Source organism: Gambusia affinis, linkage group LG11 (genome assembly GCF_019740435.1).
Source record: "Gambusia affinis linkage group LG11, SWU_Gaff_1.0, whole genome shotgun sequence".
NCBI classification, from domain to species: domain Eukaryota; kingdom Metazoa; phylum Chordata; class Actinopteri; order Cyprinodontiformes; family Poeciliidae; genus Gambusia; species Gambusia affinis.
Window position 1 is genome coordinate 29,143,711 of NC_057878.1, and position 26,912 is coordinate 29,170,622.

Below are 26,912 nucleotides of genomic sequence, written 5' to 3' on the forward strand. Positions count from 1 at the left end.
TAAGTCAGGATCAGAAAGCAGGCAGCTGACGTACTTCAGGGAAATACCGCCCCCAACAGGCTGTCGGTCGGTACTGCATCTTTAAAAAATTCAAACATTTAAATATTTGGTATTATTTTACTCTGGTTCAGATTAATGTGATTTAAATACTATGAAACGATTGCAAATCTGATGTGTTTGTTGTGAACTGGCTCTGTATTAAATCTAAACCCAAACAATTTTTAATAAAGGAAAAACTGAAACAGGAGTTATTTTCTCAGTTTTAATCAAACATTTGTTCCAAAAGTCCCATTTACAGATAAGTCAGCTAAAAATATAACAAATATAAAAACATCAAGCAGTTTCCACCCAAACCTGAGGATTAAAGACTCTTCAGAGAACATTCAACCGGAACATCTGGACCTCCTCAGCCAGCTGTGTGGCACATCAGCACATTTAGCAGGAATTAAGCTGGACTTCTGCTTCAGCATCAGGCTGGAGAGCCCACGACAGCACCCCGGTCCAAACCACAGTTACCATGGCAACCATGGTGGGTGGCCGCCTTCGGAACCGCCTCAATGTTTCTGAACATTCACACCCAAAGCTAAGGCGTCAGATCCAGCAGGTGACGCCGTCTCAAAGAGGAGCGATGTCACACGGAGCAAACAGGTTTTTACAGGTAGTAGCGCACTGCGAGCTAAATGGTTAGCCGTGCTTAGCCAGGTTAGCACTAACATTACTTCCACTGACGCCAAAGCGCTATACCAACATGGATTTAGCTAAAAGTATTAGCTGAATATGCATAGCTATTAGCTACAATTAATACAGTTAGCTGAAGCAAACTAAATTGCTAGAATCAAAGCTCTTGATGCTTTAACAACAGCCAACTAAATTATTACATCAGAAGTTTACTGGAAAATTAAATTCAGGGGAGACTAAGTACACTAAACATTTTTCAAAACATGCTAAGCTAAGTATTAGCTCTGCTGTTACGAAATTAGTGGACGTGTGCCCACCACTTTTATTCATGTCAGGAATAAAAGGAAAGCGCTTGATCAGTTTAGAGAGGGCAGATCGGTATCGGGTCTGAAGCGGTTGCCATGGCAACAGGAATATGGGCACAGAGCGTATTCCCCAACCTAAACTGTAACAGAGAGGCTGCATGGTGTCGCAGGTTCTGCCACCTTCAGCTGAAGCTTCAACCAGTTCAGATTCAGACCCGTCGCCATGGAAACGACGAGTCTGAACCAGTATCTGAGGCAGGAGAGAAAGAACCAAAAGGTGAAACTTTTGTAGAACGTGAGCCTCAGTCTGAGTTCAGCTTTTTACTTACATTTGGAGTCCAGGCATGATGCTGCCAAACATTCAACCACCAAATATTACAAACTGTCCCTTTAAACTCAGGTCATTACAGTCACAAACGGCTGCTTTATGATTAGAAAACACCCGGCACATTTAAAACGCACTGTAAAAACGTCTCCGTAGATTTAAGCTCAAAATATCCAAAAACATCAAACCAGAGAATAGAAATCTTCCACTTCTTTTCCAATTTGCCTCCGTTGATCCGAACGGCTGGAAGGACGAAGTCACAGTGAAGACGGGTACAAGTCACGAGTCTCTAAAACATAATTCTGATTTTACTAATCTCTTCTACGAGGTCGGCGCACGTTTACGACGAGGCACAAAAACTGCACAAGAAAAGCCGAAGTCACGAGTTTCCACACATTCAGTTCACAATCACTAACCCACAGGGCATGGCAGCTCGCTGGTCCTAGTCAAATCATCCACTTATTACAACAGCAGGAGGCTTCCATCTGGGAGCCACATTTAAACACTGGAACCAGTAAAGTCCACTTCCAGCTGCTGGAGTTTCCACCGACAGGCAGGAGTGAAGCAGGAAGGCACAGCGGCGCCGAGCCGAGGAAAGATGGCCGACAGAGCCCCACGGTAAACCGTTACATCGTTTCAAACCGTTACGTTTTACATTCAGGTTCTCAATTTCAGCATTTTCACATTACTATATTTTCAAAAATTTGTAAATTTTTCCATTTTGAAAAAGTCAATATTTTAAAAATTTCCGTGTTGAAATATTAAAAATCTATTAGATTTTAAAATTTAAAAGCTTCAAAATTTTTCTAAATTCAAAATGAGTACTTTACTTACTTATTAATGTTATACAAACGTTTGTTTTTATTTGAATTTTTTTTGGTAACATTTTCTAATGTTTGCATCTTAATGTTGAAAATGTTAAATTTGAATTTTATTCTCATTCTCTGTTTTATCGGCTTGAATATAAAAAAATAAAATCACTTTTGGCAACAAAAAAAAAAAGTTCACAAAGCATCAACTTCCTGTTTTCAGCTTAAAATACAGGAAGTACTTCACAATAAAGGCATGAATGAAACATAAAAACAAATCATTTCCGTCTCTCTGCTCGGTTTCAGCAGAAACGGGTCAACAGAACCGAGCCAGCGGCGAACCGGAGCGAGCGGTTCTGATGGACCAGGTTCTGGTTCTGAACTTGATTTCAATCACCAATAAATAATCGCCAGTCAATAAATCAGCAATGCTGATGGTTTACCATTAGACACAATAAGGCAGCAGAGTCTGACCTGTTGGGTCGGTTCTGATGGTCTCCATGGCAACCAGAAACACCAAGAGGGAAATATAACAACCAGGAACCAGAACCAGAACAGAACCATGAAGATGGGATGAAAAAGGAACTGGTGAGTGAACGGAACAATAAAAGGCTTTTATTCTGAAAGGTCACCATCAGGCTGAAGGAAGCAGTGGTTGTTCTGGCAGCAGGGTGAGGTCCTGACCTTTGACCCTGTCCTCTGGTCTGAGCTGTTTGGGTCAGGAGACGACATGGTGGTGGCAGCCTCATGCTGCGGGAACCCGGTCCAGGAGGTTCCGGATGAACCTGGCTGACTTCGACCTTTGACCCTTTGGAGGTTCTTTAAAGCCCAATAAGGGGTGGGGCCGTCTGCGAGGCCACCGACCCGGAAGAGGAGAATATGCTTCATATCAGGTTCTGAAGAATTTACTTGAACTTTTGGCTCCCTAACCTCTGACCCCTGACCCAGAACCCTAACCTCTGACCTCTGACCCAGAACACAGAAACAAATCGGACCTCTCCAACGCCACCCTGCTGCTCTGCTTCTAGGACTATGAATGTAAACATGACCGGTTCCGGGCGGCGGGCAGGCGGTCCATCAGAACCCGGTCTCATCAGAACAGCGCCCCCCGCTGACTCCCTGAAGGCAGAGCGATAAGGCAGACGAGGCGGCAGGACGTCCGGACGGCAGGCGGGTCGGTTCCCGGGCCGTTAGAGGAGGCAGCAGACGCCCAGGGGGACCAGCACCGCCGACAGGAAGTAGGCAATTCTGTAGAGGTGGAGTGAAGAGAAGGTTGCCATGGCAACAGCCAATGGGAGCGGGAGGCAGGAGACGACAGGCAGCAGTCGGCTGCAAGACAGGAAGGAGGAGGTTTAAAACCAGGAAGTGTTTTAGATCTGCTGAAGACAAAATAAATCTACAGAATATTTATTTTATCTAATCTTTGAATAAACAAACCATTTAAAAAAATGCAACACAAAAATGCTGCAACCACAGGAAATATAAATAACAAGAATAAAATCCTGTGAAGTCCTCCAGGCCACTAGGTGGAGTCTGGACTCGCTAATATTAGCTATGTAAATATGTTGCGGTTCTATTAAAATGTAAAAGACAAAGTATAATGGGTCTTTTCTTCCTTCCTCAAACTTTTCCTCTGGATTTCCTGTCTCTACCGACTCCGGTCCCAGATGATCTGCTGCTCGGCTCCCCCTGGTGGCCTGGAGGACCAACGTTTACTGGAGCCAGTTTGCAGCGTTGTTCTGTTGCACCCGTTTTTCGTTTTGGTGTTTCTTGGAGTCAGCATCATTCATGTGTTTGCAGCTTGTTTTGGAGCAGACGGTCCTCACTAATAATAATTACATATCTACTTGGGAATTTTGGGTCAAATGTCACATTTACTGAGCTACTGTGTGAAAATAATTTAGGAGCAAATTTTTGAAGGCCAGCCGGGTCCAGATCCTGTCGACTGTCTCACCTGTTGCTGAGCTGCAGCGTGTCGCAGTTGATGAGCAGCAGGGAGACGCAGATCAGAGGCACGGAGTGAAGCCAGCAGGGATCCGGGTCCAGCCGGGTGCAGAACCTGTTCAGAACCAGAAGGCCGTGAGACCCGGGCCAGACGGTGCTCTGCTCCTTGCGGCACGGCGCAGCGCGGTGCTACCTCAGGCTGCGGCTCCAGTGGAGCAGCGACGGCGCGCTGAGCACAGCGGGCAGCAACAGCAGCGCCGCCAGGCTGAGATGCAGCTGCAGGTCGTCCCTCACTTCCTGCAGGGCGCTCTCTGACAGTAGGGGGGCGCCACCGCGCTCGCCAGCCGCGGCCTCCGGCGCCCCGTTGGCGGCCGGTTTCTGTTTCCGTGGCGCCTGCAGGGACGGAGAGCGGGTTCTGGTTTCAGGGAGGACTGGTTCCAACAGAACCAGTCCTTCCTGTTCTGTTGGATCTTACCAGGTTCAACATGTGGCTCAGAGATCGCTCAGTCATCTGCAGCCGGAGAACCTGAAGGCAACACGGACTGAAAGTAAGCACCTGAAGGCAACACGGACTGAAAGTAAGCACCTGAAGGCAACACGGACTGATATATACAGATAATGATTTGGGTCAGAACCGCTGCTGCTGGAGGTTCTACAGCGAAATGGACCAGGAGGTACCGAGTTTAACAACAGGTTCTAATCCGGTTAATGACGGCGTGGAAAGAGTGAGGCAGTGTGTGTGTGAGGCAGTGTGTGTGTGTGTGTGTGTGTGCTTCACCCGGTTCAGGTGCAGCAGGCCGGCGGCGGCGATGGCCAGAGCGCCGCAGGAAGTGGATCCGGCCGCCGCCAGGCAGACGGCCAGGAGGAGGCGGGTCCGGAGCCGCAGCGTCCCGGCGCCCCTGGAGACGGACGGCCTGCGGAGGAACGGCTCATCGTCAGCGGTGTGTTCAGAGGGGACGGGTTCTGACCCGACCCGTGTTACCTGTGCAGCGGTGCCAACAGCAGTGAGGCGAGCCGGACCAGCAGGCGCAGCAGAGCGCAGGCCCAGAACGCCACGGCGGCCCCCAACACGTACAACAGCGGCGCCAGCAGGTGGCGCCACTCCTCCCCTGACTCCACCCAGTCAGGAAGCGCCTCGTCAGGCGGAGTGGAGGGCAGGACGTCCTCCGGGGGGAGGAGGTCCCGACAGCAGCTGGAGAACAACAGAACCGAGACGTGACCCAGAATGGTTCAGAGGGCGGGGCTTAGAGGGCGGGGCTCGGCTCACCTGAGGAGGATGTGCAGCAGGTAAACAGGAAGGTTGACCTTGTGCAGCTGGAGCGCCCCGCCCACCGCCTCGCTCATGTCTGCTGCTCGGCCCGACGCCAAGATGGAGGACAGCTGCCCCCCGCAGGCCAGGAGCAGTGCTACGGCCGTGTAGACCGGAACCAGCGGCCCGCAGAACCGCAAGACCTGGAACCGCAGGACAACTCCTGTTGCCTAGCAACGAGAAACCAGCAACTTCTGTCTGGATGAGCAAAAGCTGGACTTACCTGTCCCAGCACCTTGGGGAAGGAGGTTCTGACCAACACCTGGAGGGGAGGAAGCATTCTGCATTTGGATCGATCACACTCTGATGTGGGACTCCTCTGACCTCTTATAAAACCGTCAGGACTGCAAGCTGCTAATTTGGGATTAGCAATGAAGCTCGGTGCTGTACCTTGTACTGGCAGTTGGGGGCGGTGTGGAGCTGCAGCAGCACACTGGAGCCGTTGTCAGGGCGACTGGTGTGAAGCATCCCTGAGATCTCTGCAGCGGACGGCGCGCTGGCAGACGGACCAAACTGGGTCAGAACCAACAGCAGGAAACTGAGAGCAACTGGAATGAGGAAGAGTCACCTGGCTGTGGTGAAGGAATCCTCCCGGAACCAGGGGACCCGCATCCGGTACACACCGGGCAGCCTATCTGCGCACACACACACACACACACACACACACGCACATTGGGATCATCGCTCCACGTCACAGGAAGTTGATCCAGTCAAACAGGAAGTGCCTACCTCTGGTTCCTCTGCACTGACTCACCACGCTGATCCGGAAGGCCTGGTACACCTGGACACAAAGGTGCGTTTGAGGCCTGGAGGCAGCGTAGGAGAAAACAATGCTGCTGTGGAGACGGCTACCTGGTGGAAGTGAAACAGCTGGATGTTGTGAAGAAGTCCAGAGGAGTTCACTGTGACATCACTGGTTTGAAAACCTGCAGAACCAGAACCACCAGAACTTTATTATGAAGCAGCTATTAGCTCTTTTTATACAGCAAAAAACATTTTGTTTTGCTGTCAATCAGGTTATTTTAAAGATTTCCCCCACTGTTACTGTAAATTTGTCTATGATGCTAATTAGCGACATCAGGCACTTCAGGAATAGCACTCACTTTTATTATTTAAGTTGATGATATTATTGCTGCTGCTGACTTTGTTAAAATGTGTTTTTGAGCAACTGTTGCTTTTAATTTGAGTTTCCGACTCACCGAAGGACAAGACATGAGGCACAGAGACGGACCGGGTCAGAGATTCTTCTCTCTGCCACTCACACTCCACCGTGAACTGAAGGAGGAAACAAACTCTTGTTGTGAAAAAGAACCTCAGGCCGGGTCAGAACCACCAGCGACCCGGTTTTGACCCGGTTCGAGGAAGGACGAGCAGACCTGTTTGCTGTTGAGGTTGGAGGCAGAAACGACCAGATGAGTGAAGGAAGACAAGTCGGCCAGACGCAGAAGCAGAACCTGAGGGAGGAGACGGGTTCTCATTACAACCTGAGCAGAACCGGGCCAGACCGCGCCGGTTCTGCTCAGGTCACCTTATAAGCTGGCAGCAGTTCGGTTCCCATGGACAGGTCCACGGTGCGTCCGCTGAGGACAGAGAGAGACAAGCTGCTCATCCCAGAAACCAGAGCGACTCAAACGTCTCAACAATTCAAGATGGCGGCGTTTACCAGGAGGAGGCGTTGCCATGGAGACAGCCAAAAACCCAGCTGCTCGTCTCCTGTTGGACGACAACCACACAAAATCCACCTTGATCCACAGAGAAAACGTTGTTCACAGGATTTTAAAAGTAAAAATAAAAGTTTTATGATCAGCAGATCAGAAAAGCTGCAGCAGCATTTTCTATTAAAACTGCAGCTGGAGGCGTTTCCATCAGGATGATGGAGAGAGAGGAAACGCTCTGGTGGGCGGAGCCAGAAATCCACTGGATCATTAATCAGCATAAAATAATCAGGCTGCCATCTTGTTTTAAAGCAGGACGGAGCTCTGATTTCAGGCTCGCTTAAACAGGAAAACTGAAATTAAAGATTAATAAGTTTTCAAAAACTGTCATCAAGGAAATAAAGGGAGAAAAACAGAATCGATTTAAATCAGATATGAAAAATCCAGAGCAGCAGAAGATCAACAACTCTGTTCAGGAAAACCATCGAGACGAACTTGGAGATAAACTGGGATCATAAAGCAGGAAGAAAGGCGGAGCCACCTGGTCCAGTTGCCCCGCCCACCTTCTGAGACTCCGCCCCCAAACACCACAGGAAGTTACAATTTTAATTTGTTTTTTGACAAACTTTTTGGCCCCAGTTTAGCTCCAAAAATGTGAGCCTGTGATCACATCAGAACCAGATCAGAAACCCGGTCAGAAGCTGGGATTGGTTCTGGAGGAGCAGCAGCCAGTAGACTGTGGAGCGACAGACTGTCAGTCGAATCGGGTCCGCAAGTGACGAGGAAGCAGAACCAGGACCAGAACCATTCCCTCTGCCGATGTCAGAACAAGCCCACCTATCTGGACGCTGCGGGTCGGCCGAACCATAGGAAGAAGTTCTGGTTGTGAGCAGAACCCACCAGGTTGTTGCTGCGGCAGTAGAAATGACTGTAGGCGTTCCGCCGACTCGGCAGAGCAAACAGGAAGTACTTCAGCTGTCCTTCCTGCCAGACAAAACAGAGCGTCACTCCAGAACCACCTGGCGGACCTTCTGTCTGCCTGGAGGAGGTTCTGTTGGTACCTTTGGGGTTCTGTAGGACAGACGTAGAGAGTTCACTTCACTCCAGGCTTCAGGAACATCTGGACAACAACGGAACAGTAACACAGTCAGAACCAGAACCACAACTTGCCAATCGACTCGCCGCCAGCCTCAGGAGGGCGCCGCCTGCTGCTAGACAGCGTCTCCGTCAGATTAAAGATCCGTTCTCTCACCCAGGACGGGGACGGACGTGTCCTGAACTTCTCTCAGCGTCCTGACATTGTGTCTGATGAAGTGATGGTTCAGGACGCCCCGCCTCCTCTCTGGATCATCTGTGAACTGTAGGGACATCGGATCAGCTGTGAGGACACCTTGACGACAGATCTCCATGACAACAAGCAGCTGAGGTGTTCAGACCTGTCTGGTTTGGGCATCGATGAGGTCAAAGAACGCCCTGACTGTGGCGAGGACCAGCTCTTTGCACCTGCAACAGAGGCACACGGTGTTTGAGACGCCTGACGCGAGTTCCAGGCAAGTTCCAGGCGAGTTCCAGGCGACTTACCAGACGATGGAGAGATGGTCGGTGGAGACCCAGGTCCGGGGAACCGCCGTCACCTGACACAGATCACAAGGCTCAGCAGAGGACGGCGACGTGACGGGACAAACTGAACACTACAAAGCGTCATACCACCAGAGACAGCTTGTTGGGGTCTCCTGGGGGACAGGGCAGGGACGTCAGCCCAGACCGGACCTGGTAGTCACGGTAACCGCCTCCCACCGACAGCACGGTGATGTTCCTGAGCTTGGCCGCCTGATTCACCCACTTCTGCCTCACCGCCGTGTAGAAATCTAGGGAGAGGGTTAAGACTGAGTTACCACGGCGACCGGCATCACGGCGACCGGCATCACGGCGACCGGCTCGGCTCACCCAGCAGGTATGGGTCCAGGGCCAGAACCGGGGCCATGTGGGGGGAGGCCTGAGTGATGATGAGGCTGACCAGGTGAGGGTTGAAGCGAGGAAGAGTGAACAGCGCCCGGGCCACTACGCCCCCCATGGAGTGGCCGACCAGCGCCACGCTCTGGGGCGGCGTCTTCAGCTGCTGCAGGGAAAACCGGACCTTCAGGTGATTCAATACGACTTCAAGGGACAAACAGCTGAGCAGAACTTTATTTTATTTATATTATTCTTATTATTTTGTATTTATATTTTATTAATATTACTTTGTGAATTTGTTTTATTTTCAATACTTTATTTCTTTTTTTTTTTTTCCCATGCTTCCATTACCAGTTAAATGTGTAACACTCTGCAGCATGGGTACTTCCTGTTAGTTTGTCACCTAAAACCCGCTGAGGTCAGAGGTCAGACCGGACCGGTACCAGCCGGTTCTGACCTTGTACAGCCGCAGGATGGCCTTGATGCTCTCGTGCAGGAAGTGGGTCTGCCGGAGCAAACTGCCGCCGTAAAGCGCCACCAGCTCCTCGTTGAAGTCCACGGTGAAGACGTTGAGATGGACGCCGCCCTCCATGTTCTCCGCCTTCCTCAGGGCCACCGAACCCAGAGAGCGAGCTGCGTCACATGACGAGGAGAGCCAATCAGAGAGCAGGAAGCCATCCACTCTCTTCACATGGTTCCATGAAAAACCGTTCAACCTGTGTGGGAATCGACGGTTCCCGTTTCCCTCACCTTGCTTGTAGCTGCCGGCGTTTCCGGGCAGGAAGAGAACGGGCACGCCGGTGAGTTTGAGCGCCCGGGTCTCCTGAGCATACAGGCCCTCGCCGTACAGGTAGAGGCCGTACGCCGGGTAAAGTCTGGCCACGCGTCTGGGCAGAGACACGCGCTGCCAACAGAAACCACAGAGAGCGGAAAATTAGAAACGGCAAAATTCAACATAGTTTCTGCGCTCGCATGAAGTCGTTCTTGGCTTTTCTGAAAAGGTTGCAGTACCGATGGAAACACACTGAATGTTTAGGTCAGGAAACTGATCAGCCGTTTAACGTCTTCCTGAATGTAAACATGGAACATCAGCTACATTAACCCTAACCCACCTTTAACAGCATTACTGTTGCCAACTGAGCAATAGTGTTGCTACATTTGCAACTTTTAAACTAAATAAATTGGCATCAGTCAAAATCAGAATTGTTGTGGAATCGGTGCATCCTACTGTTGACCCTGGTTACCTGAGGTTATCACCAGGCATGACCAATAAATCAGCCCGATCTACATCTGATGAAATCATTGATTGCTCCAAACCAATAGATGTAAACACACCTAGTTCACGTTCTTTTATCTTCAAAAGTTTGCTACACATTTCTCATGACAGCTGGATGGAATCGGCCTGACAGACCCGCCCACCAGCAGATGTTTAAAAATAGTCACCCTGCTGTTGCCATCTTCTTTGTTGCCATCTTTAGCAACAGTTCAGACCGAAGTAATCAACCGGTCAGGCAATTTTAAGATCGGTGATCGGCCAGAACACTGCAATAGGTGCGTCGCTACTTGGCAGCACCTGCATGTTGCTCAGGCTGAACAGCCAGAGCTGGTTGTGTTTCAGAGCAGCTCCACGCAGCCATGTTCTGGTTCTGACCTGGTTCTGTTCTGCTCCGACATGCTCAGGAGTTTTAAGGATGTCTACTTCCAGAACCCCGCTTTTCTGACCCCCCACAGGTGAGGTCAGGGTTTCACCTGACAGAGTGCTGCCTCAGCTGGTCACGTGGTACAGCTGTCAGGAAGCGTGAGCAGCTCCCTGGACCCCAGCAGAACCTCAGAGGAACCGGGCAGGACTCACCCGGTACTCCGGGTACTCAAACATGTAGGTCATGCTGCATCGGTTCTCCTCGAAGCCAGTCAGCAGCTCCCGCAGGCCGACCAGCAGCAGCCCCAGAGCCGCCCCGTAAAACGCCACCGCGGCGGCCCTCATGGCTTCCGTCGAACCGGACTCTCCGAACCTACAGCGGCCTCATCTCCGAGTTCCGGGGTTCATCTGTAGGGCTGCTCGGTGAGGGTGTCACCGCCAGTCCTGTCGAACCAGTTCACAACTCAGACTGACAGAGTGCACTCCTTTACGGTCAGCCGGCGAGGAACTGGGCCAAAAGGTGGGCGTGGTTTGGGACCAGCTGATGACCACGTGACCTGATATAAGCAGGGCTGTTCGGAGATAAAACTGTCCTCTTATAAAACGAGTAACGTAATTAAATCGGTATAACGGGATGTGTGGAACCCAGGAAGTGTTCGGCATTAAATGACGTAAACAAGGCAATTTTGTTAAGGAAAAAATCGCTTTTCTCTGAGCAGCTGTTTGGATAACTCCTCCCACACCGCCTCATTGTTATTTGTACCCGAGTTATCCGCCGGCTGACTACGGAGGATGCGCCCACTCAGGGTGTTTAACCAATCAGAGAAAGGGAACGTGTGACGATTGACCAATGGCAGATCAGCTACTGAGTGACTGTTTCTGCACGTGAAACGGTCAGTTTGATTCAATAATTTCCAACTGAAAACATTATTTACGGTATTAAATAAATTTAATGAGAGGAAGATGGTTTTAATTGATAGACGCCTTCTGCTCTAACCGATGGAAGAACTGGAATAAAACCAGTTGAACCACCGGGCCCAGTGCCCCTGTTGAACTGGTTTCACTGAGATAAATACTAAATCAGTTTCTTATCATGAAACAGAAACTGTCACTAATTGTTCCCTTGGACCAATTTAAATATTTTATCTTCTCAGTTTTACTTTAACTAGGAATTAAAAGATGTACAGGTTGGTTAAAGCTGTTCATGGTTCAAACTGAACGTTCATCGTGTTGAGTCCAGCAGATAGAATCAGAATCTCATCTAATCATGTATCCGTCATCTGAGAAGCGGGTCCATCAAGGACCAACAGCCAGGTGCTCCGCTGCCAGAGAGACCAGTTAAACCAGTTAAACAAATTAAACCAGTTAGGAAGAATCAGGAGAACTGGGAGACACATCCGTCTTCCTCCCATTAAAGGACTTTTAATCAGGAAATTCTTACTTCATACATCGAATAAAACTCAGAAATCGTCATTCAGCATCTGCTCTCCTATTGGTCTATTCTCACAGGTTCCTGCTCTCTGATTGGTTGAATCTTCTGTTACTGAAAGTTTCTTCAAAATAACAATAAAAATATGGTGGAATATTATTTTAATGTAGAAACAACATGGAGGTCCTGATTCTACCAGAACCGGGTCGTAGAATCAGAACCAGTCAGCAGCAGGTCTGGATCAGAACTCCATGTTCAGCTTTCAGTTTCACGTTAAATCCAGTCAGCAGGTGATGATGTCATCCAGTCCAAGCGGTTCTGGTTCTGTCCCTCTGGGCTCCTGGTGAGGAGCAGTGCCTGGATCGGTCCTCGGTACCGGCCCGGCCCGGTCTAGTCCAGCAGCTTGGAGTGTTCTATCCGGGTGATGGTCCAGTCTGGAGCGACGCCTTTGGTGAACTCCCTCTGGAACCTGAACCAGAACAACAACAGAACCTTAGGGTTCGGATCGCTCAGCGTGAGGAACGGTTCTGCTCGGGTTCTGGTACCGACTCGTAGATGGCGGTGAGCAGCCGCTTGGCCTCCGTCTCTCCGTCGCCGATGGACACCGTGAACATCCGGGTTCCCTCCATGCTGTCGTCAGGGAGACCGACGCTGGTCAGGTACCAGAACCGCATCAGGATGCTGACGAACTTCCTGCCTGCAGCCCGACACAGAAGAACCAGAACCAGAGAGGTCCGATTAAACGGTTCTGACATCATTAAATAAACTGAACGCTCTGACGTCATTGGCTTACTGCCTGGAGAACGAAAGCGGGATTTTTCTTTCTCACGGAGGAACCAAAGAATCGGATATTGTTTTTACAGATCCGGGTGAAGACCTGAGGTTTCCAACTTGCGGCTCCCGGGCCACATGTGGACCTCATGTCCAAATTTTAACACAAAAACAAAAGCAACTTAAAAAGACTGCAACAGCAACAATGAAACGATGCTCCACAGAACAGAAGTCCTCCAGGCCACCAGGGGGCGTCTGGAGTTGGTAATATTAGCTCTTAAATATTGGAAAAGATATTTAGGGTATTTAAAGTATTTAAAGTAAAGTATAATAAAAGTAAAGTATAATGCAACTTTACTTTCTTCCTTCAACTCTTCCTGGTCATCCTGTCTTTACCAACAGTCTGGTCCCAGATAGTCTGGTGATCTGCTCCCCCTGGTGGTCTGGAGGACTAACACTCAGTTAGCTTCTATTTCCAGCTGCATTTGTTCTCCTGCACTGTCACTTTAAGAAAACCAAACAAAAAGAGGTTTTATTTAAGGAAGGCTGGTTTTATTATCTGCATGACAGTTCTACAGATTTATAATAGAAAGACAACCAATCATACAAGGCTTTGAAAATAATAACTGAAATTATTTTATGTTTTTTAGCATCAGATAATGTGCTTTATGTGGGCTTTCACTCTTTATTTAATATCTATAGAAAAGTGACTCAGCCTGTAAGTTATTTGGTTTACTTTGTTCTAAAACATAAAAATATAAATTTATTTTAGTTTAATTTTGTTCCCTTTAAAAATAAAATAAGTAATTTAGCAATATAATTATAAAACCTTTTTTGCAGCTCTATTGTATTTCATTTTGTAGCATCGGGGGAAGAAGTAGTTTGAACAAACACAAATCCCATTCGCAATAAACTAGATTTTTAAAAATAAATAATCTAAACACTTAAAAAAGACAAACAGATTTGTTAATTAATTTGTGCGTCTCAAAATAAATAAATAAAAATAGTTTGTACGTTTTCACAGTTTGTAAGAAATCATTTGTGCTTTTTATAAATAAATGAAAATAAGACGAACGCATATCTTATTTTGAATAAATACATTTGTGCTCTTTAATTAATAAATGAATCAAAAGCCCTGTTAGGAACAGACTTGCTGTTTTCAGTGTTTTCTTTGTGCCGCTGGCTCTGAGCTCACCGTCGTCATCGTAGAAGATTCCCACGTCTCCCGGCGTCGTGTACATCACGTCCTCCGGCTCGGCACACAGAGCTCTCTGGTAGCTGCACGGCAAAGAGACGCACTTCTGCTCCAGTTTCCCGATCAGCTGCAGGACCGAGGAGGAAGACATGATGAAGATGCTGCTGCTGACCCACTCAGATCATCATCATCTTCTTCATACTCACATCTTTAGCGACGAGGCCCTCCAGAGCCTCAAACTGACACCGAGACAAAAGTCTGGAGACGTGGGAAAACGCCTGGAGGACAGAGGACAGAGTCCAACTCACTGGAGGACAGAACCAAGATGGAGGACAGAGACGCTGCTGGATGGATGGATGTTGGATGGATGTGACAGATTAATGTGCATATTAATGACCGCATAACATTGTTGTAAATATACCAGATTTATCAAAGTGCTCATTTCCAGCCGTAAAACAAATACAAGATACAAACATTCATATAATTTCATTCATAAAATTAAAAACAAAACTAATACATAAACAACCTATTTTAAGAGTTTTATATCAAATGCTAGGTAAAAAAAATATATCATAAAAACTATTTCTGTTACATTAATAATAAAAATGAAAATAATAATAATGATGAATGGATGGATGGATGTTGTGAACCGACCAGAACCCAGATCTGGTCTCCGGGTTTGTACCGAACCTGTTTCGCTCCCTCTGTGAACTCCTCAATGCTGAACTCTTTGTCAAAGTAGGTTCTGATCAGAAAGTAGTAGATCCGGGTCCGGAACCAGATGAACGGGTTCGGGATGCCGACCACCACCACCTTCGGCTTCGGGTGGTGCTGATCACGCTCCGAGCTGTAGGTCCGTCTGGCCGGGAGGTTACCCATCCGGACCAGACAGCACCGCTGACTCCTAACCAGATTCTGGTTTAAAACGAACCGAGCCAGAGTGAAGGATGAAGGCAGCCGAGGATAACATCTGAACAGGAGGAACACCATCTTTACCGTCCGCTTTACTGCTGGTTCCGGTCCGAAACAAGTTGTTCAGACAGAAAATCCCAGCAGAAATAATATCCGTGACCCAGCTTCACGTTCACTAAACAATAAACATTTTTACAATTTATTAAAATAACATTTAATGGTTTTTTAATTTTTTTAAAAAAATATCTTTATCTGATTCTTTCTCCATGTGGGGAACGATAACAAAGTAACACCAGCGGAAACTTTGATCCCGTAACTTCCGTGAATAGATAAATAGAGTCCTAAATTACTTCAAATGGAGCTCCAGGAAAGAGTAGCGGTTCCGATTTTCACTGAAGTGGACCGGGACGTGTTTCTGAGCGAGGTTTATCCCGGGGTAAGAAGGAGCGGCTCCGTTCAGGCGCTCCTCGCGGCTCCAGCTAACACGAGGACCGTTTTCAGTGCTACACCTGCGTTTTACTAGTCACAGCAGAAACAGCTACTGGAGTACTGACTAACTGATCTGATTTAATTTAAAGAAATAAAGACATGGCTGACAGAAAATATAAAGTTATTAGAAAAATTGGATGCTTTAAAGACCAAAATTATAATAAATAACTACAAAATATTTTTTACATAAAACTTATGAAGTAGGTAATGTAAAAACATGTTAGAACGGAAGAAATGGCTCAAAAGGCTTCCTTCAACAAATCGTGCCTGGTGCATTTTTGATTGTTCATCATTTCGTTTAGTTTCTCACGGTGAGCAGAAGCTACTCATATAAGAGTAGTGATGCTTCTTGATGATATCTTCAGCTGCTTGACTAAAACTAGCCATTAATTCAAGTCCAGATCATGATTCCTCCACCACCATGCTTGAGAGTTGGTTTAAGGCTGGATATGGATGAACATGATGGTTCTTGTTGGCTCTTATTGGTGTGACGTGTCCCTGTCCTCCAGCGCAGCCCGGCGGTCCTGCGGGGCGTGCATCTGGGCCCGTGTGTGGACAGGTGGACGGTTGAATACCTGGCAATGAAAGGAGGTCAGAGGGAGGTGAAGATCCACGTCTCCTCCGTACCTCAGATGGATTTTCTTCATAAAAACTTCATCTACAGGTGAGCTCCAACATCCAGAGCTTCAGCTGAGATGGAGGAGCCGACCTTTAACCTTCTGGACGTTTTATCACCAGGACTCTGCCGTTTGATGAGTTTGTCAAAAAAGCAGCTGAGACCAAACACTCTGACTTCTTCCTGGCTGAGGTAAGATCGGATCAGCTGGATTTACTGCGGATCGTTTCCCTTCACTGGGATAAACTCCTGGCTTTGGTTTCAGGAGGAGAGCTACTACCTCCGCTCACTGGGAGAGGACGTCCGGAAGGTAAAAGACTGAAACTAAAGAAAACCTGAGAGTGGAGTTTCCAGTCTGGCTGCCTTTGGGAGGATGATGAGGATGATGAGGATGATGAGGCATGAATGATTGGACGAGCTTGTCTTCGTTGGAGTTTCACACCTGATTGGAAAATGTCATAAAAAAAGAAAATGTGAATTAGGTTTGTTTCCATCAGCTGTTGTCGCTTCGCACAGCTGCAGTAAACAGGAAGTAGAAGCTGCTCACTACTTTGGACCAAAAGTCTTAAACAATAGAGGAAGACTCAATTTGGTGGCTCTGGTAAGGCACAGAAATGTTCTCTACGTCAGAACATATTCTGCAAACCGTTTTCCATCTCCCTGTTAGAATGTTAAAGATTTTTTTTAAAAGCCACTTAAAAAAAAGTCCTTTATGAAACATAAATTTATTTATAATTTTGCAGTTTCTGTGAACTATTTCTGAAGCGATTCTTCACTATCGCTGACGGCTGATCGAACATCGTCTGTAGCTTTACTTTCCATCAGTTTTAATCTGTTAGCGCTACAAGCGCTACATGTAGCATTGATTTTAGATGCACTCTTCCTCATGTTTCCTCCTGTTGATGCGAGGAGCAGCCATGTTGAAACTCAAAGTAAAACGGTGCGTTTGAATATCAGATGGAACGCTGGCCGAAGTCGGACTTCCCACTGGGAAACTGGGAGAAACTCCCACTGAACCAACTTGTAAGGCCGATTTAGCGATTCAATATGGCCGCTCCTCACATCGACAGCAGGAAGCTGAGGTGGAAACATGTTTATCTTATAAGACATGAGTCTAAAATCAATGCTTCATGCAGCGCCTGCAGCTCCACACTCAACAGATTGAAGCTGGTGTTTGCTGATGGAAAGGAAAAGTGATTCGATGTTTGGAGCAGCTGCAGGCGTCGCCATGTTGGAACCCTGATCTCTGCTGGTCCAGGTCTGACATCGAACCCAGCTCCGAGTTCGCAACGCAACAAAATCCTCAGACAAGTCTGACTTGGTCCCAGATGATTTCTCTGATTCTGGCAGCGTAGTTCCTGTTAGGTTCTGAAAACAGACGCCTCCTTCCGGTCTCACTCAGCTGGGTCAGTTCTGGGTTTCAGGTGTTGAGTTTCTGGGTTCTGATGGGCTGTGGGTCCGGTTCTCCTCAGGTTGGTTCTGTCTCTGCAGGAACCCGCTGACCTGAGCAGACAATTCCCGGACCTGGCTGAGGACTTTCACACGCCGCGGTTCTTTGAGCTGGACCAGTTCTTCTCCAGTGTTTTCCGGATCAGCTCCTGCGGTCTGCAGCTGTGGACCCACTATGACGTGAGTTCTGGTCGGACCGGGTCTCAGCAGCTTTAGTGTCTGGGCAGCTGTTTTCAGATTGCTCTGTTGTTGCAGGTGATGGACAACCTGCTGGCTCAGGTCACAGGACGGAAGAGGGTCGCCCTCTACAGGCCCCAGGATGCATTGCACCTCTACCTCAATGGTGAGGTCCAATGAAAACCAGAACCTGATGCGTCCATGTTTAAACTCTGAGGTAAACGGGTTGGTGAGGCGTTAAAGTGTCGCTTTGCTGATTGAACCCATCAGGTGACAAATCAGAGGTTCTGGACGTCGATGCTCCTGATCTGAAACGGTTTCCTGAGTTTATAAAAGCCAAGAGATACGACTGCGTTCTGGAGCCTGGAGATCTGCTTTTCATCCCTGGTAGGAAAATCCAGATTTCACAACTTTTAAAGCTCCCAGAAACTCTGGATGAACCCGAACTAACGTCCCATCGTCCCGTCCTCCCCAGCACTGTGGTTCCATAACACCCTCGCTCTGCACTTTGGAGTCGGCGTTAACGTCTTCTGGCGCCACCTACCTGCAGACGCGTACGACAAGAAGGACCCGTACGGCAACAAAGACCCGGTGGCCGCTGCTCGAGCGCTGCAGACTCTGGAGAGGGCGCTGCACGCTCTGGATGAGCTTCCGGCGGAGTACCGGGACTTCTACGGCCGGCGGATGGTCCAACGCATCCAGAACCGGACTTACTGCCACAATCCAGAGTCAGAAACTACATTACCCAGAAATCTGTCCCACAAACCTGGATGAGTGTATAAAGATCTATGAAACAACGGAAACGGAGAATATCAGTTATTTCTTTGTATAAATGTTGGTAAAGTTTCACTTCTTCGTTTAATTTATTCAAAATAAACAATTTTTTCTGTAAAAGAGACAAAAATAAAAATATAATTCAGAGTTTATGTAAATATAAACTCTGAATATAAATATAATGTAAAAATATAAATTTTTATATAAATGAAGCGAGATCCTTTAAATAAAAACACATGGAGTTCCAATTATTCTGATGGAAACTTCTTTCAGATTTTAAATGCATTTTGTCTAATGCTACCAACATAGAAATCATAACAGCTAATCTCACAAACTAGAGCTAAAATGTTAGCTAGTGCTAGTATGCTAATCAATGTCAACTTTCCAAGGGATTCGGCAACATTTAAAACTTATTTCTACAGTAATAAACCTTCTGACATTCAGTTTGTTTGAATCCCACTTCAGCATATTTCTGAATATTTTAATTTATTTTAACAGACCAAATGAAAGTTTCTCCTTCAGCAGAGCAGCTGCACATTCAGCATTCATGTATGGGAGAAGATTACTGCCAATAACAAATGTAAGTGTTGGAAACTAAATTTATCACTAAACGTGGATAAATTTAAGATTTGCTTAAATTTATCTTTTGTTCCGTGTTTTTCAACTCGTACATATGAATTCTGGTTTTATCTCTGAGAATACAAGTTTAAAAGTTATGAATCAAGTTACAATAATTTGCAGTTGATTGAAAGTGTAAATTTGTGTAAATCACAAATTTACACGTTCTTCCATTCATAATGTCAGTAATTTTGACAGCTTCATTGTTGATAAATTTGTGAACTGTTTTGTTTGCAAAAATTAAAAACGCAAAACAAATACAAATCTTAAATTTATATACTGACAAACGTAGACTCCTGTGTATACATTTCTTATTGACAGTGATCTTGCCCCGTACCCACACAGTATTTAATGAGGTGCTGCAGCACCTGCTGCCTGTAAGTCCAACAACACAAAGTGGAAAAATGAAGAGAATCTCAGATATTTTATTGCACAGATTGCAGTTCTTCATGTGTCCTTACAAACATTTAAAGCTTTGTAAACAGTGAACAGCATCTCCCCAGTGTGTCTGGTAACTCCTGTGTTTCCTCAGCAAGTCTCAGCGTTTTTACGAGCCAACCAGTGACCGACTACAGGAAGCAGGAAGCAGCTTGGAGACGCGGCTGCGTCGGCGTCCAGTCGAACTGCTGCGGTGCAGAACCAGCAGTGAAGGAGAGAAGGGATAGGAAGGTATCAATCCTGTAAAATGTGTTGAGTTCAAGAAACTGGGAAACAGTTTGTCTGTAGGTGGAGACGGACGGTCACACAGAGCCTGAACTGCTGGAGCTGAAGAAGAGCGTCCACACCGACCCGTTTGGGTCCAGGATCGACGCCGAGCAGAATTCCTTTCCACGGGGAGCAGACAGAAAATGGCACGTTGGGAGTTGGGTAGTTTGGAGGGAGCCTGACGGGTTCTGTTACGGCGTCTGGGCCATGCCGCGGCTCGACTTCATCTTCTCCAGTCTTTTATTCAGGTGGCTGTTGCTCGACTCCAGCTCCTCGATCTTATCCAGCGCCGTCCGCAGCTGTTGGACCAAAGGAGAATCACAGTTAGCCTGAACTCTGCTTCCTGAACTGTCCAGCTTCCAGAAACACCGTGCCTCTCTCTGCAGTTTGCGTTTCTCCGCCTTCAGCTCGTCCTCCACCTTCTCTGCGTTCTCCGCTGCAGATTTGTAGCGCGTCACATGACCCTCCAGTCTGGTCACCTGCACACCACAGAAACCACTCAGAACCCCGAAGAGATCACAGAACCGCTCTAAAGCATTCACACCTGTTCAAGGTTTTCACATTCAAACCAAACTTTAACAAAAGAACTAGAATTTGACTTTTTTTAATTTTTAAAAGTTCAATCTCCAAATATACCTTAACATGATCCAACATGTAACAAACTGATCAAATTTGGTGCGATCACATTGTTTTGCTCTATTGATAATTTAACAAAATTAAACGGCTAAGTACTGTAAACTGAATCGAGGTGTTGTACCAAGTTACACCACAAGGTGGCGGTGCTCCCCACGTGACGGTTTGATGCACTGTTTTCCTGCTTTATTTCTCACGGGAAAAATGACACTAGGAGTAAAAAGTTTTGTTTAATTTTAGGTTGACTAACGTGACTAAGCATATGAAAATAATTTCCATTAAGTTTTTATCTTATAACATTTGTCACTCTTATCTAGACTATTTAGAGAGTGAAATGGCATGCTAGTTGTCCCGCTAGCTTAGCTGCTAGTTAGCTTATCAGCTAAGCGACAAGGTCATTTCTGAAGTTCCAACCAGCAAGAACTATTTAAGTTTGAGGTTTGAATGTGATCCAATTTTAAAAACAAAGCTGGGGTGTGAATACTTTTCTACAATACAGCCTGTGGAGCAGACAGACGATCTCTTGCTCACGTTTTGCTCTAAAGCCGTCACTTCCTGTTCCGCCTTCACCAGTTTGAACTTCAGGTCGTTTATTTGCCTGCTGGAGTCTCCTGGAGAAGAATCACAGGAAATCGCTCGTTTGTTTGAGACGTTAAAGAAAAACCCAGAAGTTTTTTCCACGGCCCGCTCCACCCACTCTGTAACTCCATGATGTTCGGGTCGTTTCCGTTTTCAGCGACTTCCTCATCTGGACTGGAACCGCTGTCTGCGCCGTTCTTCTGGTCTAGCTGGGATTTTAGTTTCTTTATCTGCAAAAGGATCTCCTGATGTAAAACCTCCAGCTTCATAAATCACCTCACCTGCATTTCCTTTAAAACTCACCTGTTCAATCATTTTTTCACGCTCATCCACTAGTTTCCTCAAACGAATCTCTGAAAACAGACAAAACATTGTTTATGAGTGAAATAAATGATCAGTTTGGTGAAATTTATCAGTTCAGTTTCAGAGCTTCCTGTTATCTGTTGAAGTGATCTTCATAAATAATTCATGTTCTTGTTAAATTAGAAAATCATTGCTACCTCAATTCCTGGCATCTTTAATGTTCCTTAAGAACATTTGATTCACGATGCTCTTTTCTGCTCTTCGAAACTGGCAGCGTAGGAAAACATACTGTTTAAATATGGCAGACGTTTTTCTGACACCCAGTTTAAACCAGCCATTCTTTTATTCAACGTTCACACAATGGTTTTAAACATTCTGCTTTTAGTGTGAATAATCCAGTCCAGGTTTTAAGTGTTTATGTATTGAAAGTTTCAAACTAGAGCAAATAAAAGACACTGAAAGTCTTGGAGGACCAGCTCCAGCACACTGGTTGTTAGACTATCCAAGGCTAACGCCAGCGCCCATCCCGAGCTGATGCTAGCCTGTCCAATGTTAACTCTAGCTTATCCAAAGCTAACGCTAGGCCTCTGGACAGCAGAGGACAAAGGCAATCCAGACAGTCCTGGGCCTGCTAATCATCTCCAAAGCTAATGCTAACTAACTCTCCTCCTCATTTAGCGGCAGACTTAGTTAGCGGTACCGGATCAGTAGCTAGCTTATGAATATATTCTCCTGCGACATGAATGTAGCCACTGCTAGATGAGCCATACTCTGAATTTTGGCACCAATACCGCAGCATCATGTGATGGAGCTGAAGAACCATCTAGAACCTCTGGATGCTCCAACTGGTAGCAGGAATTCCCCAAAATGCTTTTTTTCTTTTTTGCATATTATCATGTAAAACATCTACAAATAAATAATTAACATCACTGAGTGAAAAAGGAAAGTCTTATTTTCAAAATTTACAGATGGGAGAAGAATCAAGACTTTCCTGCAGCATTGCAGATCAAATCAATGAGTACAGCAGAGATTTATTTAAAGAGGAGTGTGTGAACGTACCGCAGGGTGGCAGCAGCCAGGGAGATGGATGGGAGGGAGAACCGAGGCATGCAGCATCCAGCAGGGGTGGAGGGGTGATGGTGTTAGCATGCACACAGTCAATTACACACACCGCCGCTTCATCAAAAAGTTTCAGTAGATGTTTATTTAGAGCAACGGTAACAGCAGGGTTTAACGGTTTAGTGCAACAAGATGCAAACAAAATCAAAGTCATTCTGAACTCCAGAGGGAAGCGAAGAGCCTGATCTGCTCTCCAGGAAAACAGAGAAAAACACATAGAAGCTGCTTTGGCCTGAATGTTTACAGTTACACCATGAAGGCAGGAAGACGGTAAACATGATATCAGTTCAATAAACCAGAGATGAACAGTTCTGGTCACTCAACATCTCTTGCATTCAGTTCGTTCAGGAAAACGTCAAAGTGCTGAGAGGACTTTAAATATTCTGACAACTTGTAGAGAGATAAACTCTCCAGCAGAGGGCGCTTTACGCCACATCGCTGGGCAACAGTTTTCCTGGGATTTGGGCCACATGCAGACCAGAGACGTGAACTGAGCAGCTGGTTGGTCTGGGATGGATCAGCCAGAGCTCAGCAGAACTTCAGGGAGTTTGACTGAGGGTTGGCAGGAGGTCTGATGGTGCAAACCCACATGAGAGTTTGTCACATGACTGACAAACTCTCAAACAGAAAACGCTGCAACCACAGGAAATAAACGCAAAAGGGAAAATACCACCAATGGTAAAAACAACAGCAAGTTCAAAATGCTGCAAACTGGCTCCATGAAACATTAGTCCTCCAGACCACCAGGGGGAGTCGGTCACCAAATCATCTGGATTCTCCGTAAAGTCCAGAAGAAAGTTGGAGGAAGACAGAAAAGGTTAGTTATGCTTCAGCATCATATTTCTGTAGGTAATATTACCTGCTCCAGACGCCCCCTAGTGGTCTGGAGGACTTCTGTTTGTGGAACCAGGTTGCAGTATTTTATACTACCTGCTGTTTTTGCTATTAGCATCATTTTCCTTTTGCTTCTGCTTCCTCTGGTTGGAGTGTTTTTCATTTCATCGTTTTATTGTTTTTGTGTTTCGGAGTTTCATTCATGTTTTCCTAGAGTGTTTCGCCGTCAGCCGCCGTCCTGAAGGGATGGAAACACTCCAGGACATTTGTTCTTTCTCCAAAGGTGTTTGTTTGGAGATCTGATCTGGGAGTTTGCAACTGCTCCAAAATCCTAAGTGGGCGCGGCTACACCGCAATGCGGTGGAAGTTCTGCTCTTGTGTTTCTGAGATGTACGTAGCGTCCTGAACGGACAGAATTTTCCTGGTTCTGAAACACGGTACCAATGAAACAACGAGTGGATTCTCTGGTTCCACCATCGGGTCACTGTGACATCAAACCCCATCAAACTCCATGAAGTGCTGCTAGCACCGCCTCTGGTTGCTTCAGTAGCCAGTACCGATCAGGTTCTAGATGTTCCAGCTCTTTGCAAACTGAATCATCACTGGTGTGCATGTGGCCCATTTTAGACCCGTCCTGCTTAGACCAACTAAGACATCTTACAGTCCTCTTTAGTCTTGCCTTTCTTCTTCTTTGGGTCTTTCCCTGCCTGCGGTACGCCATCGGTTTGTTCTGGAGTCTTTTGTGGGTCTGAAGGCACCTTGGTGGCATCTAACCCTTCCTCAACTGTTGAGGACGTTCTCTGCTCGATGTTCTCTGGAACATTTCCAACCTTTTCAGGTGTGTCATCTCCACACAGCAGGTTGTTTTGAGTTGAAGGCTGATCAACTTTGCTGTTGTCATCCTCGGAAACCTTCACCTCACCATCTTCTGCCTTTGTCTCCGCGTTACTTTGGCAAAGCTCTGGATTCTTCCTGTTGACTTCAGCTCCTTCCTTAACGTCTTCCTGTTCCAGTTTGTTGGACAGAGCAGATTCAACAGCTGCTTCCACATCCAAGTCATCAAAATCAAAAGACTGTCCTTCGTCTTCCTCTCCGTCGTCCTCGTCCAGCTGACCGTATGGGGGTGAATCATCCCCCTCAGGTTCCTCCATGGATTCCTTCACCTGCTCAGCCAGAGGACCTTGAGAAGTTTTTACCTCCTCAGTGTTTGGACGATCTTCAGGCTCTGGTTGTTCAGCAGATGCTTCCTTCTGCTCTTCTTTGGGAGGAGAACCAGTATCTCCAGTTTCTGCTTTGGTTAGATCAACTAATTCCATCTCATCTTTCATGTGTAACGGTGGCTCTTCAGGTTCTCCTCTTCCTCCATTCAACTCTTCATCATCTTGGCAGATTTCTTCAGAGGTCTCCGATGGTTCTACATCGTCTGGCTCAGCTGCCTTCTCTGGTTCCCTCATGGAAAGCTTGGTGCTCTTTGAGGTTGACGAGGTTTCGGGTTGATCTCTGGCATCATCGTTTGCTGATGATGCAGATGTTTCCTCATTAATTTCAGAACCGGTTCTGGACTCAGGAACTCCATCCTGTTCTTCACCAGCCAACTCAACAATGCTTTCAGAGTTGTAAATCATCTTCTCGTCTCCATCCACTGATTCTGACTCGGTGCGGACGTTTTGGACTTCTGGTGAAGAACTGTCCGGAGGAAACGCCTCTTCAGGATCTTCACTCTTTCCAGAAGTCAGAAGGTTTGCTTCTCGATCAGAACCAGTTTCAGATTCCATCTCTTTAACATCTTCAGATGTTTCAGACTCATTGGGCCCCTTCATTGTTTCAGCTTGAGAAGTTTCTGTGGTTTGCTGCACTGATTCATGTTTCTCTGGTTCTGAAGTTTCTTCCTGGTTCTGCAGAACCTCAACAAGCTGCTCATCTGGAGTTTCAAGTGATTCCACAGCACCAGCTTCATCTAGCATCTCAAATGTCAAAGTTTCCTCTTCCTGATCTCCTGAAACATGATCATTGTTGGGTTCCTGGAAGGCTGGGGTGGTAGCAGTATCGTCACATGATGGAAGGTGTTTGTTTGGACCTTCATTGCCTTTGTTTGAGGGCAGATTTGTTTCTCTAGCATTACCTTCGACCGTCTTGGACTCTGGAACAGATTCTTCCCCTGGTTCATCTTGGAAGAATCCTTCAGGGTGTCCTGCGGTTTCTTTGGCTGTTGGAGATGTTTCCTTGTTCTGTTCATCCTCGGAAAGCTCTGCTCTCGTTACGATGTGACAAGATGTTTCAGAAGATCCCACAGTATCACTTTGTTCCAACATCTCCGTGTTTCCGGTTTTCCCTTCATCCCCAGAAACGTGATCTGTGGTTGATTGGAGATCTGAGGTGTTTTCTCTTGCAGGGGCATCTTCACTCCAATCAGGATCATCTTTGCTCTTACATGTGACGAGATTACCTTCTTGATCAGGACCAGTTATTTCAGATTCCTTGAGGGATTCAACAGCAGAACCTTCATTTGGCTTTTTTGGATCTTCACATTCCTGGTTCTGCGTATCGTCAATGATCTCCACTCCAAGATGAGGCACCAGGGTCGATCCCAGAACATCAGCTCCTTCTGTAGTTTTCTCTTGGTTGTGACCTTCTGAACCTTCTGTGTTGGGTTCTTGCAGATTTCCTTTGGTAGGATGATTTTCAGAGGGTTCCAGATGTTTTACTTTCTCAGGTTCTTGGTTGTCTTGAGGTTTAGCTATGGACTCACTGGTATCCTGTTCTGCTGTGAGCCCGTTATTCTGTACAACTGAAACCTTACTGGTCTTCTCGTTTTGCTTCTCGGTTCCAGCTTTTTGTTGGTCTTTTTTCTTTACCTTCTTCTTCTTTTTCTTCTTCTTCCCTGACGCGGTAGAGACCTGAGCCTGGGACTTACTTGCCGTTTTCTCAGCCTCGTTGTTTTCTGCCTCCTCAGGCTCTTGTTGAGATTCTGAGTTCAGTCCAACTGGGACACCTTGTTTGGCTAAAGATTCTGTCGTAACAACTTCCTGTTTACTTTCTTGACCTCCTGAAAGGTCGCCGCCAGCTGCTTCAGTGCCGGTACTTTGGGTTTTGGCTAAACCTGGATGACTGATGGAATCAACCTCAGATGTTTCTGTTTCTCCAGATGTCTGGATCTGCTGAAGATCTTGGCTGACAACGATTATGGCTTTCGCTTTAGGATCTGGACAATCAATCGGCTCTACGGTTTTTTGACCGTCGAGGTGACTTTCCTCAAAGGGAAAGCAGGTCTGGGCTTCTGGAGCCTGATCATCACAGCTCAAGCGATTCTCTTTGACGTCCTCCAGTGTTTCGTCTTTCTGCTCTGGAGCCACGTCTTCCTCTCTGCAAGCCCTCAAGTCCTCTGTGCTGCCTGGGAGATCATGGAGAGCAGACGGTGATAGACGGCCAACAAACAGCTTTCTGCATTGCAAAGTTCATCAGGAGGCGCACCAGCAGCAGTAAGGGACAGGAGGAACAACGAACCGATTCGGTGAAGCTCAGAGCCAAGATGTCTGACAGAGCAGGAGAAGCCAAAGAGGAGAAGAAGAACACCTTCATTCCCCACCAGCTGGGGACGAGAGGGAAGCCTGGAGACAATCATCAAGAGAAAACGGCGTGGATCGCACCAGGAGGCAGCCGCTCAACACTTCTGCGCTCATGACCCAACTCCC

At 46.8% G+C, this 26,912-nt stretch overlaps 4 protein-coding genes across 31 annotated transcripts in view; 1 reads left to right on the forward strand and 3 right to left on the reverse strand.

Annotated features, from left to right (window-relative positions):
* Positions 1-248: 248 nt before the first annotated feature.
* pgap1 (post-GPI attachment to proteins inositol deacylase 1) lies at positions 249-11,097 on the reverse strand. Of its 3 annotated transcripts, none has more exons than XM_044132951.1 (26): positions 10,831-11,097; positions 9,729-9,882; positions 9,436-9,611; positions 8,973-9,141; positions 8,733-8,893; positions 8,607-8,659; positions 8,462-8,528; positions 8,278-8,383; positions 8,087-8,145; positions 7,926-8,009; positions 7,034-7,083; positions 6,899-6,950; positions 6,747-6,824; positions 6,570-6,645; positions 6,223-6,296; positions 6,100-6,151; positions 5,939-6,005; positions 5,761-5,866; positions 5,594-5,632; positions 5,329-5,513; positions 5,044-5,253; positions 4,840-4,975; positions 4,537-4,587; positions 4,255-4,454; positions 4,072-4,176; positions 249-3,446 (listed from the first exon to the last, which is right to left on the reverse strand). In XM_044132951.1, exons 1-26 carry the CDS (start codon positions 10,960-10,962, stop codon positions 3,308-3,310), a joined length of 2,781 nt encoding a protein of 926 aa, XP_043988886.1. In that variant the 5' UTR covers positions 10,963-11,097; the 3' UTR covers positions 249-3,307. The 3 variants fall into 3 exon arrangements, with proteins under 3 accessions (XP_043988886.1, XP_043988885.1, XP_043988887.1); XM_044132950.1 differs by having other exon boundaries at positions 8,973-9,144; XM_044132952.1 differs by lacking the exons at positions 9,729-9,882; positions 10,831-11,097 and having other exon boundaries at positions 8,973-9,144; positions 9,382-9,522.
* A 554-nt stretch (positions 11,098-11,651) lies between these two features.
* maip1 (matrix AAA peptidase interacting protein 1) lies at positions 11,652-15,099 on the reverse strand. 5 transcript variants are annotated; one of them, XM_044132954.1, is made up of 5 exons: positions 14,703-15,099; positions 14,219-14,356; positions 14,013-14,139; positions 12,592-12,743; positions 11,652-12,515 (listed from the first exon to the last, which is right to left on the reverse strand). In XM_044132954.1, exons 1-5 carry the CDS (start codon positions 15,000-15,002, stop codon positions 12,330-12,332), a joined length of 903 nt encoding a protein of 300 aa, XP_043988889.1. In that variant the 5' UTR covers positions 15,003-15,099; the 3' UTR covers positions 11,652-12,329. The 5 variants fall into 5 exon arrangements, with proteins under 5 accessions (XP_043988889.1, XP_043988890.1, XP_043988891.1 ...); XM_044132955.1 differs by having other exon boundaries at positions 11,663-12,515; positions 14,219-14,290; XM_044132956.1 differs by having other exon boundaries at positions 11,670-12,515; positions 12,596-12,743.
* Positions 15,100-15,196: 97 nt separating this feature from the next.
* Positions 15,197-18,458, forward strand: tyw5 (tRNA-yW synthesizing protein 5). The gene is made up of 8 exons (XM_044132953.1): positions 15,197-15,360; positions 15,923-16,077; positions 16,152-16,221; positions 16,295-16,339; positions 17,521-17,658; positions 17,734-17,821; positions 17,926-18,042; positions 18,131-18,458. Exons 1-8 carry the CDS (start codon positions 15,280-15,282, stop codon positions 18,427-18,429), a joined length of 993 nt encoding a protein of 330 aa, XP_043988888.1. The 5' UTR covers positions 15,197-15,279; the 3' UTR covers positions 18,430-18,458.
* Positions 18,459-19,452: 994 nt separating this feature from the next.
* The window catches only part of lrrfip1a (leucine rich repeat (in FLII) interacting protein 1a), a 31,316-nt gene continuing 23,856 nt past the window's right edge, over positions 19,453-26,912 (reverse strand). For 20 of the 22 annotated variants that reach the window (XM_044132936.1, XM_044132930.1, XM_044132927.1 and 17 more), the window contains one exon: positions 22,445-26,611. In XM_044132936.1, coding sequence (XP_043988871.1) covers positions 23,868-26,611 — 2,744 coding nt within the window. In that variant the 3' untranslated portion in view covers positions 22,445-23,867. Of the gene's footprint in view, positions 20,052-20,126; positions 20,232-20,916; positions 20,997-21,082; positions 21,195-21,267; positions 21,318-22,444; positions 26,612-26,912 lie in introns of those variants that run through there. The other 2 variants (XM_044132949.1, XM_044132948.1) reach the window with 1 other exon arrangement.

Excerpts from the sequence above, each read along its gene's own strand:
- pgap1 (XM_044132950.1), bottom strand. The coding sequence starts at position 10,962 with ATGAGGGCCGCCGCGGTGGCGTTTTACGGGGCGGCTCTGGGGCTGCTG. Across the intron at positions 6,951-7,033 it reads CATGGCAACGCCTCCTCCTG|CGGACGCACCGTGGACCTGT; the intron begins GTAAACGCCGCC and ends CTCTGTCCTCAG. Across the intron at positions 5,633-5,760 it reads CCCCCAACTGCCAGTACAAG|GTGTTGGTCAGAACCTCCTT; the intron begins GTACAGCACCGA and ends CCTCCCCTCCAG.
- maip1 (XM_044132954.1), bottom strand. The coding sequence starts at position 15,002 with ATGGTGTTCCTCCTGTTCAGATGTTATCCTCGGCTGCCTTCATCCTTC. Across the intron at positions 14,140-14,218 it reads AGGGCCTCGTCGCTAAAGAT|CTGATCGGGAAACTGGAGCA; the intron begins GTGAGTATGAAG and ends TCGGTCCTGCAG. Across the intron at positions 12,744-14,012 it reads AATCTTCTACGATGACGACG|GCAGGAAGTTCGTCAGCATC; the intron begins GTGAGCTCAGAG and ends GTCGGGCTGCAG.
- tyw5 (XM_044132953.1), top strand. The coding sequence starts at position 15,280 with ATGGAGCTCCAGGAAAGAGTAGCGGTTCCGATTTTCACTGAAGTGGAC. Across the intron at positions 16,222-16,294 it reads CTGACTTCTTCCTGGCTGAG|GAGGAGAGCTACTACCTCCG; the intron begins GTAAGATCGGAT and ends CTTTGGTTTCAG. Across the intron at positions 16,340-17,520 it reads TGGGAGAGGACGTCCGGAAG|GAACCCGCTGACCTGAGCAG; the intron begins GTAAAAGACTGA and ends CTGTCTCTGCAG.